The sequence below is a fragment of the Oryza glaberrima genome, chromosome 3 (genome assembly GCF_000147395.1).
Source record: "Oryza glaberrima chromosome 3, OglaRS2, whole genome shotgun sequence".
Lineage (NCBI taxonomy): Eukaryota > Viridiplantae > Streptophyta > Magnoliopsida > Poales > Poaceae > Oryza > Oryza glaberrima.
Window position 1 is genome coordinate 22,161,949 of NC_068328.1, and position 15,695 is coordinate 22,177,643.

The 15,695-nt window shown below is 43.1% G+C and overlaps 1 protein-coding gene and 1 pseudogene across 1 annotated transcript; both read right to left on the reverse strand.

Annotated features, from left to right (window-relative positions):
- Positions 1 to 2,449: 2,449 nt before the first annotated feature.
- Positions 2,450 to 4,620, reverse strand: LOC127765511 (putative F-box protein At4g17565; annotated as a pseudogene).
- An 8,874-nt stretch (positions 4,621 to 13,494) lies between these two features.
- LOC127766330 (uncharacterized) lies at positions 13,495 to 13,947 on the reverse strand. Its single transcript, XM_052291404.1, has one exon. The coding sequence runs from the start codon at positions 13,945 to 13,947 to the stop codon at positions 13,495 to 13,497; it is 453 nt and encodes a 150-aa protein (XP_052147364.1).
- Positions 13,948 to 15,695: the final 1,748 nt, after the last annotated feature.

The window sequence follows — 15,695 nt, forward strand, 5'->3', positions numbered from 1 at the left end:
GAATAAAGACAAAGAAACCATGGTTAAATCCATAAACGATAGCCAATCGGCTAGGTGCCGATGACATATAATTTATCTTTGAGCCGATGTCATATATGCATCGATCGGCAGTCATTAATAAGTAAGAAAGAACTAAATCTACTCGATCGGCTGTAGATATTAGCAATATATAATCCTTATGTCGATATTTTAAATCAAGTGATTGAGATAGATCGGTCGCCATGGCGAGACAGTATAAATCACTTAGATCGAAATAAATATTAACATCGAGAATATATATGTTCATAGCATAGCCGATCAGATAGATCTAGCATGAATCGGCTAATACTCCGATACCACTCTATATTAAAATATTAATGCAAATAGAATATACCAAACAGAAGTCTAATATACTTAAATGCAACAAGATCTTAACATAAAGGGCAGATTTAACATGTCAACTAAGCACATAAGATAAATATCGTCAAAGGGCAGATTTAACATGTCAACTAAGCACATAAGATAAATATCGTCAAAGGGCAGATTTAACATGTCAACTAAGTACATAAGATAAATATCGTCAAATCAGGTAAGATCGGCTGAAACCCCGATGCTACCCTAATCGGCAACCAAAGGCAGGCTAGAGATTGAGATTCTAATCACGACTCATAAGATCAAACTCAACTGATGCAGCTATAAGTATGAAAAGAAGGACAATATCTAGACAATCAAGCCGTTGGATGTGTCATAGAGTGGTGGATATCCTATATAATCTAAGTCAACATCGGTATTTAACCTAATCGGCTGCCTTCTACTGACAGATGTTAGCCGATTGTAGGTTAGATAGCGGTATTGCCGGAGATTATATAAGATATATGATAACTCGACGAATTAAATAAACAAGATTAGAGTGTCATGAAGATGGAAGCACTAATCCCGAGAACACAAGCCGCCATAACAAGTTTTACCTCTTGTTGAAGATCAGAACAGATGCAGCTCAACCCGAAAACAAGAACTCGTCGAAACAAAACGAAAGTAAAAAAGGGTGGCGATGCGCCGAGATTGTATTGAACATGTGTTAGTTTGATTACATGGGGCTCGGGGTCTATTTATACCCAAGATTACAAAATATGTCCATATTGGACACGACTCTTATCTCTAACAAACTCTAAGATACCATAAGTCTTTGCGGCAGACTTTTGTCCAAGCAAATCTCTAAGGAAATTACATAAAATATCCTAATTAAAAGATATAATTGCCTTCTCAGGACTCTATATCCATGCGTGGCAATCCTCATGAAGCACATCAACCCAACCCGACCACGTACGCCTTGTCATATTGTCGAATTCGGCTTAGTCGGTTAACCCTGTCCAACTCAGACTCTATCGATCCTGGTCGCAGCCGATTCGGACTCCAGTTGATCTTTACTCTGTTTCCGGGACGATCTCCATCTCGAACTCCGTCCCGATTCCTTCTTCATCTCCGATCCTTGGATTACCAAATTTGGTTGTTAACAAATATATATCTTCATTATTGTTGATAATATCTTATGTACCTATGTAAGTTCATCATCACTTGTTAATGTTATTTCTCTCTTCTCTAATTAAGCCATATCGATATCGCATCAATTGATTTTAGTGCTTATGTAAATTTATGTTGTTTAGCTATCTTACATATTATTTTTACTTATTGTTATCATACTGAAGTCTCGCAGCAACACGTGGAGTTTGACCTAGTTACTAAAATGATTATTACCAGCCTCTCCCATGTTGATACTACCTAGGCGTAACCGCCTAAGTAAAAAAAATAATATACAAGGTAAAAAATATAAACACTTTAGACGGTGCCCACAGTTTAAAAACATTACCAGCCCCGTTGATAAAAAAAGGATTTGCTATACCACAGCTTGCTGGTCCATTTATCCATTGAACCCATTCACAAGTATACTCCAATGGATCCAAAATTCTAAAGGGGCTAAATGGTTCGAACCCTAGAAAACTGAGAACATACTAATCGATCCAGACTCCTCTCGGTGCTAGACACCGAAAATCAATGGCCTATAACAATCTCAAGATATCGTCTCCATTAAGCATTCTCACGGACTGCGAGATCCATCATGTATTTATAATGATGAAATCATGATTAATAACTAGAGGGTTTCCTATTTCCGTGTGTACATTGTTTTGTTTTCATCAAATACATGGTTTTGATCTTCAGTATATTTAACATCATTTATATTGTATGATCACAGCCTCCGTTATGTCCTTACGTTAGACGCCACTGACTTTTCGGTATATGTTTGCGTATTCTTCTTGTAAAAAAATATATATAACCATTATTTAATTTTTATGATTTATTTTATGTAAGTATAGCTTAAATTTTAAATAAACCAATGTTCAAACATACGCAGAAAAAATCAACGGCATTAAAAAAAAAAAGAAAAAACTGAAGGTAGGACAAATTTTTTTCTACCGTTGCAAACGCATTGGCGCTAACTAGTAGAAGGGCTCCAACAGTTCATCTACAAGCACCAGAAGTTTGCGGCCAGTACATTTTGAGTTCCCACAAGAGAATGCATTTGCAAACCTATAAAAATTCCAGCCATAAGAGTACATCCTGCCATCACAAAAGCAATCACCAGCAATCTCCCACCACAAAACAAATCTGACATCACTGCCACAACAAATACAATCAGAAACAGATTTGTACACCGCCATCAACACATGAATATCGATCTCAATGTTCCGAATCTTGAAGTAGGGTACCATAAAAATGATCGATACAAGCTTAAAACTGATAGTGAGTACCTAACTATAATGTCCATAGACATGCTTCTAAACAGATAACAATCTTGTTTTCTAATTATTGCAAATTCTGGGTGATCCAGACCTCAGATGGAAATAACCCGTAGATCTGTTCTTTAACATCACAAAAGGGAACTGCACGCTCGAATTTTCCTGTTTCCAGGTCGTACGTCCTTACACCTCCCCAAACACGTAGTCCAAGAAGCCAATCGAATGCATGTATTATCACGGGAGAAGAGAAATATATACAGTGAGGTCGTATCCCGGGCAAATTCTGGGTGGGTAAGCATGCGGAGTGATTCAATCCAAGGAATAGTGCATGATCCATCAAAACATTCTCCTGCACCACCCCCTTGCATCCATCCGGATCAACTTTGCAGATTTGGAATGCTATACCATCTGGGTAGTGATGCGCGAGAATTGCACGAACTTGCAGGAGATCACCCCATGGTGTCGACACTAGATGCCGAGTGAGGATTAATCCTAATCCTCCGTATGGGCCTTGCGGCATAAAAAACCTCCCTTGTTGGTCCATTGCTCGCTCCATCAAGATCCCACTTCTCCACCATCCCATGCAATGTCACGGTGTGGAACCTCCCTTTGTGGTACGCGCAGTCGAGATATCTGTCTCCCCTGCTTAGAGTTGAAGCCACCTGTCACTTGCTCTGTCCTGCCTTGACGAAAGAAAGCCACTCGCCGTTGTTGTGGATGATCATCACGACGTAGTCACCGCCTCTGGATGGACTGCAAGACAGCACTGCCTTTTGGTAGAACCATATCCCTAACCGATATGCTTCAAACCTGCTGTTTGTTTCCAAAAGGTAGTGTTCCAAGTTCCCTTCTTCGCTGCCATAGACCGCCTCCACGCAAGCGAAATCGGTGATCGGTGGGAGGGGGATCATGGCCAGTGTGACAGGGTTGTGAAGCACGAGATTGGAGAGATCATTCGCCAAAACCAGCCAGCCGTGAGAGGCCCCGTAGCACGCAACAAAGGAGCCCTTTGGAAAACTGACACTATAGATCTTGTCGACTGCATCATCAGGGTGGTAGAGGTTGCAGGTCACCGCCGAGCGGCGCCTTTCGTCCAGCCTTTTATCAACGTGGTTACCCCAAAGACATGATCCATGGAGTGCGAGAACGTGGGACACCGGCAGCCGTGGCGGCGGAACTCCATGTAGTGCAGACTGCGGCGAAGGCAAGTGCATGAGGAAGCTCCAGTCGTTCCAGGATGATTAGGAGGAGATCAATAGGGAGGTCGGACCAGCTGGGGCTTGCACAAGGTCCTGCTGCAGCAAACATTTGCATATTGTGAATTATATTCAATACAAATAAGATAATCTACATGCGAACTGTATTTGTTACTAGTTCATATATAAGAACGAACAAATCAAATTCATCCATAGTTCGGACAAGGAATCCCTTCTGGTAAGCAGGGTCTCCCAAATTGGAAAGGGACATCGGATCCAATTCGGACACGAAGAACACAACGATTTTGCACAAAGATTGGGGCAGTCAGAATTAGAATCAGACTACCAGTCTTCTGGAAAACGATCCGCATCACACAACTCATGATTTGGACGGATTAAACGCCTAAAGATAGCAGTTTTTTTTTCTACCCGTGAGATTGTACAAAATTTGTTGCATTCTTGAGAAGGTACATGCGAAATTTACGAAACAAAATTGCTTTTTTTTAGAAGCTATATGTGAGATTTTAGGGGGGAAAATTGCATCTTTATCACAGAAAGGAGACAACAAACACTCATTTTGGAAGGATTGAGAAATCCGATATAGTCGCTGTGTATCGTAGTGTGATTTGATTGCAAGGTTAAATAAAAGCAGGCTTATTATTACTCACCCAAGGGCGACATGGCAGGGAGAAATCGGATCCGTTTGGAGGGATTCCTCCAATTATTTTACTGAATGAATCGGATCCAGTCACCGGGAATCCACGTTGGCCCAAGAGGGGAGGGCGACGAGCTCACCCTTGGCCTGAAGATGCGCCGGATCTGGCCGGTGGATCCCCGTCCAAGCAGAGGGGATGAAGGGGGAAGCACGGCCACCGATGAAGTTGATGCCGACCTCGTCTAGACTAGACCTCGCCGCGAAGCTTGTGGAGGTCGATCTGCCCACGGATGAAGTCGCCGCCGACGATACACCTCTCGGACGGCTCGTGGCTCGTTCAATTTGGAGCTAGGACGAGATTAGGGGTCTGTTTGGTTACTACCTGAACCTGAAGCAGTATTTATTTAGGTCTCAACTAACGCATAATAAGCCTGATACTTTTGCTACTTTGTTTGGTTCAAGCCTGAGAAGGCGCTGGACGCAGGGCAAGTCGACTCAGGCTCAGGCGTAGTCTGTATCGAGTATATATATATATATATACACACACGTATAGTCGGTTATAATTTATAATTTAGAGTTGTAACAGGTATTAGAACTAAAGTATGAGTTAAACTTGTCACCTAGCAACTATGACATCCCTGTTGGATTCGAGACACGTGGCCGCGCACAAATCTTGGAACAACTTCATCTTCTACCTTCCCTTCCTCTAATCACCCGGCAAAGAATCAGGTTTCGAACGCTTCTCCTAGTTACCCCGCATGGAACCGCTCATCCATCTCTTCTTCTTATCTAATTAATGATCTAACCCACCGGCACAAAATCGAGGGAACGCGTTGCTCTCGTCCTACAACTACAACACAGGCGATACTAGTAGTCCATCGCCGCAGATCATGAACCTGTTACCTGTCCAGCCGGCCTCATTCATCAAAAACAGATTGTTTCTCCATTACTTCCAATGAACTACGAAAATACATGTGACCAAAACGCTAGGTAATTAGTTTAATCACCCGAACTTAATATACTATTCAAAGCTAGTCATTTAATCTCCGATTAATCAAGTAACGGTGTAAATATGAACTCTATTGTTGATCTGCAAAAGAAAGTTCTGATAATTCACTTCGTACATGTGTAAGGTGATTTAATTTGGTGCAAATGAAAGTTCTGATAATTCTTCGTGCAAGAAGAGACAAGGTATAACTCACTTCATCGTTGTATGGTAGATTAATAGATTTCACGGTAGGGGATGAAGATGAAGATGAGATGGTTTCGAGATTCGTATAGCCACGTGTCTTAAATCCAACAGGGGTGCCATAGTTGCTAGGTGGCACCCGGTGCCATATAACTTTTTTTCCCGGACGCTATCCTAGGATCTCTTATAAATAGATAGACGTGTCTATTGTGACTGTATGGCGACTTAGCATAGCGAGAGAGAGTGGCTGCCGGCGGTGACCGACCATAAGTCGTTGTAACTCTGATACGCTGTAATATGCTAGATCGGGGAGGAGCGCCCGTAATCAGTGCCCCGGAGATGTAGGCTACAGGTGAACTCCGTTACCAAATATCGTGCCTCGGTGTCATCATCGTGTTTGGATCTCCTATGGCGTTTTCTTCCGCGGTTTGGTTTCCGATGTGATTTCGGGGCTGGTTTTATAACACAGATTTGGTGGCCTCTCACTCAAGCAGCTATGTTAAAAGAAAAATTGATTACGTTGGGTTATGATATTCTGACTATTCCCTTCCTCCAGAGAAAACCTAATCTAGCTAGGAATGAAACACTATTCTCTACTACTTAAAAAATACGTAGTGGTGATGGTGAAGCCAGCGCAGACACGTGATCCAATATAGAAACGTACATCAACACGTTCAGAGCGAAAAAATAGTGCACGCTCCTCCTCCGCAACGAAAAAAAAATAATCCGACCCGCGCCCCGTGCAGCCCTCAACCGCCGACACGGGAGCAGGAGGTCGACGCGTGATAGACTCCAAGGGGACGCCACGGCATTCTCCCTCTCCCGAGTGGTCCTTCTTATCACCGCCGAGGCGCTGCCTCCTCGCTGCCATCGCTGCGACCCGCGCCGCCCTCGACCGCCGACGCGGAAGCAGGAGGTCACGCTGCGCCATCACCGCCGAGGCGCCGCCTCCTTGCTGCCGTCGTTGCGACCCGCGCCGCCCTCGACCGCCGACATGGGAGCAGGAGTCATGCTGTGGCCTTCTCCCTCTCCCGCGTGGTCCTTCCCATCATCGCCAAGGCGCCGTAGTCGCTGCCGCGGGACCAAGGAGGTCTCCGCGCGACGGACTCCGGGGACACCGCGGACTTCTCCCTCTCCCACGCAGTCCTTCCCGTCACCGCCGAATCACCGACTCCACGCCGCCCGTACACTGATCTCGATCTCCGCCATCCAGGCCGCCACCACCTCCACCGGTCACGATTGCCACGGAGGTCGATCCGTCGCCTCCGCCTCCGCCTCCCTCCTCGACGCCACCGTCTCCCTCTACAGGTACAGGTCCCCTCCTGCCTCACCCCAACCCTCCCCCTTCTTACTCTACCCTATCTATTGGCTTCACCATCACCCTATCTGTTGATGCAATTTTCGATTGGATGATATTGAATATGCCCCATGATTTCTTAGCTGCTGGGCTGTACTCCTGCTCACTAACTCAGCTGAGTATTTCTTCGCAGTTATAATGGCATTGCTCACTATATGGTTTGTCATGTCATGCTACTGCACAAGTAGCTTTAACTATAAGTGGGCATAGGGCCTCATACATCAGGAAAAGAGCAACTTTCATATACAAACAAATGGAATCATTTTTTTTTTTGCCCCATCAGGAAATGGAAAACACAAGTTGCTTTGATTTGTGATTGTTCAATGACTATGATTCTGAACGTTTAATCAAATGGTACGTTTTATTTTTCCTAAAGGGTTTCAGTAATCCATATTATTATCCATTTACTGTCAGTGCCACTAATCATGGTTGCTGCTCTTTCAAATATGACGTTGTGCAGCATGGAAATAAAAATGGTTTCTCTTTCATGTTAAAATAAGCTATGAACCATCCTGATATTAAATTGTCAATGGCTATTATGCATATGTTCAATAGTGACTGGATCAGTTATCTGATCTACATCAGTGATATAATTAAAATCAAATTATTTATGTGCATGTGTGACAAAAAGAAGTTATTATCTGCATTTGTTTCTCAAATTTAGATAGCAGGCCTAATCTTTTATCGAGCTAGGAGAAACCCTGAGTTCCCTGGTTAGGAACAACCTGGAGCTATGGATGATGAATCATGAATAAAGAGTTTTTCAGTGTTATGTTGTAGCGGCCAGAATGGAAAATGCCTGACCATAGCTCTGAAGATGAGTACATCTTTTGCAAATCTTGATCTGTGCACCTCTTCAGCTGACTGTCAGCATGAAAAAAATATGATTATGATCAGGCTTTTTGCAAGTCTTGGATTTGTGCACCTTTTTAGGGATGGATAGCAATATGCCAATATGATTGCCGTAGCTTGAGGCTTTGAGGTAGATGAAGAGTTAACTAGTTTCAGTGCTTCTTCCTAACTTTTTTTTTTTCTAAATAGTTTGCGCAAAAGTGCCTCATGCACCATCTGTGGTGAATAGGTCGGTGCCCTGGTATCTCCTTCTTGATGGAATTCAATATGCCAGTGTGCCTATTAGATATTATGCACACTTCTCTATTCAGCCCAATCAGACGTTGTCTCACTGTGTCAATGAACCACTCCCAGTTGTACGTGTTCTCGCTCTCTACCAGGGCAAACGCCAAAGGAACAAGGTGTAACCATGCGTCAATCCCTATTACTGTGAGCAATGCGCCTCTGAATTTACCGGTCAAGAAGGTCCCATCAATTGCTAACACTGGCCTCAAATGCTTGAATGCCTCCACTGACTGCCAAAATATCCATGAAGCACGACCAAATACATGCCTAGGGACTCCATCCACCATTCTTGATTTCTCCCCTTGAGGTTGATGAGGACACAACTAGTTCGGATATAACCATGACTTCCGTTTGTATTAATCAACCAAAGGTGCATATGTTCTATATTAGATTTACTTGTTATATATTTAAACAAACGTTGCTACATAATGAGTTTGGTGTGTTTTCATTTGCAGATGTACTTGCTTGGGCGAAAGAAAAGAGACCGAGCGCAAGGAATGCATGGATGATTAAAGAAGTTGATTGGGGACCAAACCAAGACCTTCTCCAAGTCCACTTCTACCTCACCACATCATGTTTGGTCCATAGAAGACAAGAAATAAAGTTCTACATGTTTTGGATTCGGATTCGGGCCTCCTGATAGCATCAACTTCAAACCAATCTAGTGGCGAAACTGTTCTGTCATTCAACAAGGAAATGCATACTTGGGTTCTTACTTTTGATAGCATTCGGTAGTATAGGCAAGCGAAGGTATGCCTCGTCCCAATCTCCCCATATGACCTTCATAGCAACTCGCTTAGCATGCCAAGCTTTGTCGTACGTAGGCCAATAGTGCCATATGTGCTCAACTGCCTCTATAATAGCTACAGGAGACAATGTAGGTTCAGCACTAACAAATGTCTGTAATCTATTACCTATAAACCTCGAAGTTAGCTACAAATGTTTGCCAGATGCTTCCACATTAGAGCATGTGTGGTGTTTGCCTACACTAGTTATCCTCCACCTATCACCCGCCCTCTTTCTTGTACGAATCTGCCATTCACAATAACAATCAAGGCAAGCCACCATGTATTTAACAGATGCATTGAACTCGTTACCATGGAATGGGCGGTGCACCCAGATAGAGTAGCCCTGCAACCATATTTTTAGCTCATCCATGGATCGAAACTCCAATCCCTTCCTCGGTTCCTCCCCCATTGCATCGAAGGCTCTATCGTATTGTGGATCACCGTCTGCATCAGCAAGCCTGCCATTGCTAAGGCCCTCGAATTGAGTTATTTTTGGATTTCAACCAATGATTTTCTCAAACACGGTCCTCTCCTCCTCCGACATCCTGCTGTCACATCCTGATTTTCGTCTTAGGATTTATAAATTATTTAATAAATTATTATTAGAATTTATATGAAATGTTCATTAATTTACAAGTGAAGCTAAATGTGGGAAATAAAATTTCCTAAATATAAAGCATGGCTGGATTTAATTTTATTAAATTATCCATGGTTAATTATACTCTCTAAAATTTTCTCGGATTTTTCGGAGCTCAATTCTTAATTTTAATAATACAAAGAGCAGTTCAGCAATTATTTAAATAATAAATTAATCATTAAATGGTCTGATTATAACCTTGTTAAGTACTTTGAGTGTCCAATTATTTTCAGGATTGTTCTTGACATTATTTGAGCATTGGAAGTATTTTTAACAATTCAAAGATCATTTCAGTGATTAATTTAATTGGAAAAGTAAATTGAATCCTCTTTTCCTTTTCGGGCCGAAACAGGAAATGTCCTCTCTCCTTCTCGGCCCATTCTCCCTTCCTTTCAGCTGGCTTTATTCCTCCTCTGAAGTCCATTTCTTGTCCCTCCAATCGGGCTGGAGAAAAAGATGCCCAGTCAAGTCTAATTCGCCTCCCTGCTACAGTGTCGTCTTCAAGCTTGGACAGAGCCCGTGCAGCCGCCGAGCCGTGTGTGCCGCTGCCGATTCCTCCGCCCGTTTCGCTCGATTCTCTGAGCCATTTCTTGAATTAGTTGAGGGGATTTGTTTCCCTTATCCTTCTCTATCTCTTCCCCCAAAAATCCTATTTTATCCCTTTGAGGTCCCCATCGTTTGGCTTATTTCCTAATAAGTCAAAACGGCTTATTAGGAAATAAAAATGAATTTGTAGGTGAAACTTTTATAAATGTGTTCTTGGTGACTTAAAACCCAATATTGAAAAAGAAACTACATTGAAAATATCTCAAAAGCAATCTCAAAATTAAGCTTGAAAATTCAAATTTTGGCTTTTTCTTTAACTGATTAGGCCATCCGATGGGAGCCTGAATTTGTAACCACGCATAGAATTCGACGCGAATTTGGATTCCTTTTCGAGTTTATCTCTCCACCAAACCCTAGGTTTTCCCGGCGCGATTCCTCGCGTTCTAAGCCCGATCTCTCTCTCCCATGGCTATAAATAGAGTCCCCTCCCTCTCCTCTTTCAGCCGCCACCTATTCCTCTCTCCGCCGTCGCTTGTAGCGCCGTCGCCATGTTCGTCTTCTCTGTCCACCACCGGCAGCCGCTCCAGCCACCCCTAGCAGCCGCCTCGGCCATCGACGACCTGCGCCGTCGCCTCTCTCGGCTCTGCAAGGTCAAGCTCCACCCCGTCCACCCCTTACCCGAGGCCGAATCCCACCGGAAGCTTGCCGTCACCGTGAACCAGTGGGTTGTTGCCACGGTTTGGTCTCCAGCCGCGTCGTTCGTCATCGTCCGTCGTCGCCTTCGATCGCTGTCGCTTCCTTTGGATTCGCAGCTGTGAGGAGAAGCCCGTCCACCCCTCTGTTGCCGCCGAAGATCACCGGAACATCGCTGTCGTTGTCGATCAGTACCTTGCCGCCCTTTGGAACTCGTCACCGGCCATCTCCTTTGCTGTCCGTCATCGCGTAAGTGTTGTTAAGGATCGTCGCCTTCTCCTCTTCCTCCCTGTGCTCACGGTTTCCGCTGTCGTGCTGCCGTCCACCGGTGTAGGTTTTTCCCTAGGGTCTTAATCCAATCTAACCTAATCCGTTGTTTGTCTAGCGTTGTTGTCGTCTCCGTGTGTTGCCGCTGGATCGTCATCGTCGTCTCTCTCTCTCTCCGATCGTTTTGGTTTGGTGAGACTTCTATCCGTGTTCCCTCGGTTAGGTTTTAATCTCTAGTTTGTGTTGTCGAGTAGCCGCCGTCGTGTCGCGCTTAGCTGCTGCCCTAGCGTCACCGCTGCGCTAGTCGCCTAGCCGCCGTTGTGCCGCTCTCTGCTACAGCCATGCTGCTGCTGCTGTGCGAGGCCGCTTGCCGGATCAATTCAAGCCATCCGATCTTGGTCGACCTGGTCAAGGTTAATCTCAGCCATCCAAAATCAATATAAATCTTGTTATCCCTTTTCATTGGCATATTAGTTCTTTTTACTATATATCGTCTACTAAATTCGTTCCAATAATTTCCGGAGGATGTTTTAGTCTTATATCTCAGTCATAAATTATTTATAAATTGTTTAATTAAATTGGAATAGTCTTTTCTTTAATAGTCTTTAATTGGAATTAATATTGTAAAACATAACTAATTCATATGAAGTTGGAATTAAGTGGTTCAAGTCTCTAAATTCATCTAAAATCTTGATCTACATATTTGTTTATTTTTATGTACTATTTATTTGGTTTTTATTAGTCTTTTTCTTCGTTTTGCGTGTTAGCTTGTCGTTTCTGTCGTTGCGAAGATTCGTGAATGCGTCGGAAGTGTTCAAGAAGATTAATTGAAGACCGATTATTGCAAGGCAAGTCACATAGATCCCAAACACAATCCTTTGAGCATGTTGATCCTATATTTAAATTCTCTATTTATTTCAACTGTGCATTTATTTTCGAATGTCACCGGGTCGTGTGAACCTATTCCTTTGTTTATGGCCAATTTGCATTGATTACCCTATTCCTTTATACCTCGGGTAATAAACTGATTAGCTTGAACCTTATATATTGGTTTGGTTCAGCTAAATGCCATATATATATAATTGCTTAGCCATGCTTAGAAACATTAGTTCATTAATGGGATGAATCATACTACATTATTATTTATGATTATGTTTAATGGTAGCTCACGATGGTTAATCGTGTTATGATAATTATTTGATAATTAAAACTTGACAATGGTGGGTTGTGAGCACATGGTTTTGAAGGTCGTGCTCATGACAATTAAGGACCGGTTCACGAGCTACTGTTGTGAGACATTAACCGTGCCAACCACAAGCCAGCGTGGACAATGGCTTTACCTTTTGTATAACATGGTTCATTACGGGGCACCAGACTGAGAAGCGGCGAGAAGTCCGTGGGGATCGCGGGGAGTCCATGCCTCTTGTTATATTTATAGAGGGGGTGATTATGATCTAGGATTGGTGCACTGTGATGAGTTGTGTTGTGTGAGGGGTACTGTCACAGTTCCTTTCCGAGGTACCGTGGTGGTATTGAGGCGCATGGTGACATGTCGTGGAGCTGTGTCTTGTAGGTACAGTGGTACACCTCTGGCCAGAGTAAAACTATTCGAATAGCCGTGCCCGCGGTCATGGGCGGGTTGAGCAGTGTTTTTCGTGATTAGTCTCACACCTCTCACAATAATTATGGATGCTATAACTGGTAATAATTTGCTTAGCTCCTGGTTTGGAGTTAGATCTGTACAGCCGGGTATGGTTGTTCAGGATGGTTGGGCCTGAGCAGCATGGGTGTGCTGTTCAGTGTTGATTAAAATTGATGATTAAATTACTCTATTGTTTTACTGTTCTTAAATGTTTGCTATATGCTGCTTTTGCAAATGAGCCTATATTATGCCATCCTTTGGTATCCTTTTGCACTTGCATATTTGCTGTGTGGCTTGTTGAGTATGTTATATGCTCACCTTGCAATAATCAATCAACCTCAATTGAAGAAAAAGGATCCAGAAGGAGAAGACGTTGCTTATACCCCAGTTGAGCTGCCTGTGGGAGTGGAGCTGAAGCCATCGCTAGACCGTTAATTCCGCTGCTGTTTTTTTTCTTTTGTAGTATGTAACGATGTTATTATGATGGATTTGTATATTAAATTGTCAGTTTGTGTACCTCGGCTGATTCTTGGACGAGGATTTTATGCACAAATTAGTTCGGAAATTATTAGTGAATTTCCGGGTGTGACACCTGCCCATTAGATGATCGTCATCAGAAAGAATCAGATGCAGACTCATCCACTTCATTGTCCAAATCAGCATACAACAAATTCGAGTTTAATCCATTAAATATCATGTTTTCCTCACACTCCTCGCGAGTGTAAATTTCTTCGTCAAGCAAGTCTCTGATGAATAAAATCAACCGCCTCTCATCAAGTTCAACTATATTCTCATTATCTGATTGATTCACATCCATACCATCATCTGACATTTCCTGCTCTACCTCCCCATCCTCCACATTCCGATGCCTCTCCTCACCTATATCCACATCCTCCTCAACTTGTTTTTCATCCCCTACCTGCACATCTCCCTCAATTAATTCTTCCTTCCAATCCACCACGAACACATCTTTATGTATTTCGTCCCCTACCTCCACATCTTTCTCAATTAATTCTTCCTTCCGATTCACCACAAACACATCGTTCTTTAATTCATGACAATACATGGGGGATTCTATGTGCGGACTTTCATTGAGGTCTAAAAATTCTTTCTTCGATTCCCTACGCTCTTTCTTCCAAGCAAACACCTCAAGCGATTTGAACTGTAAACCCAAGACAATATCTACATATGTTTCCCATTCCATCTCACCATTCAAATTTAACATGAACATATGTGACATTGCACCGGCACCTATATCATATATCCCCTTGCATACCAACAGACTCATCACTCCAATCCAATTTATCCTTCGTGCGTGAAATTAACTCATCAAATATGAGTTTGGCACGAAACACTGACTGCCTGACTAACATCCCCTCAAATTGGCTACCATCGGTACTTTCATCTACCACACTGTCACCAAAATGAAGTCATACCAATCTATCCATCTACATCAAATAACCGATAAATAAGAGTGCATTATTCTACTATGATACGTCGCTATAAAGATAGAAACTTGACATGGGTACCCTATACCTAATGAAAATATTTTTGAAATTCGAACGACTAACCACCAGTCTCGATGTTCCTACGATCTATGCCAATCAACATCAACATTAATCAATATGAATCCCCAAAATATTTACAATACAGCAGCTCTACACATCCATCTCAACTTCACCATTAGCAAAATAGTGCATAACTTACAAAAAAACTATATGAATCCTCTATACTAACATCAATATACAACTATAACGTCGCATCATTAGCCACATTCACTAATCCACACCACAACCCGAGCAACATTTAACAACGCATGATTTCAACCAAAATACTCTATAAAAATGAGGGAAACATTGGGGAAATTAGGCTTTTGGAGGGGATTTACCTTGCAAACCAATATCCAAAGCAATGCTCACTAAATAGCCTTCGATTTGAGGTGGATTTGAGAGGATTTTTGGAGGGGAGGAAAGAGGGAGTTGCGCCTGTGGATGAACCCTAGCCGAGTGCGGGGAAAAGAGGACCAGTGACGGGCCAGGGCGGCTCAGCCACGAGGTAAAGGCTGCTACCTCAGCGCCAACATGCCTGGCGCTGAGGTTAGCCGCATCAGCGCCAAGGCGGTTGGTGCTGAGGTCCCTGCCACGTCGACGTGGGGGAAAGGCTGGGCTGCCACGCTGGCAGGGCTCAATGCCGATGCGGCTGGCGCTGGTATGGCCAACCACAGCACCAAGCACCCTGGCGCTGAGCCCGCGGCCTATTTATGGTGTTATAGTATAGTATGTATAGTACCATAAAAATCAGAACATATGGAGTAACACGATTTGTACTCATACCCATCTACCCAACAGGTATGAATTTTTATCTACAGATCCGTGGGTAAAAAAATTAGACCGTAGAGTAAAACAATTTCGGCTCATGGGTTATTGGACCCTGTTGCCATTTCGAATGGAAGATGTGATCGAACAGAAAGCGCTTGAAGACAGCCAGTTTTTTGCTACACTTGGATGGTAAAGGCACATTAGGCATCTATAAACAGCAGGCTAAGCCAGTGGATTTGAAGTTCAAAGCCCATAGTTTAAGGGAGGCTTTATGCTAACTTCCACGGAAGGAAAGAAGCAAACAAGGGCATATGGCCCATGCACGGCAAACCCAAAACTGAAAACTCACACGACACACTATATCAGAACTCTCATGTGATGCTATGTATATATATATATAGCATTATAGCTAGACATCTCCGAGAGAAAACAAAAAAACTAGCAAACCATTGTGACAGTCTCAATTTTGCATTTTTGCTATACTGCTTGCAGATCC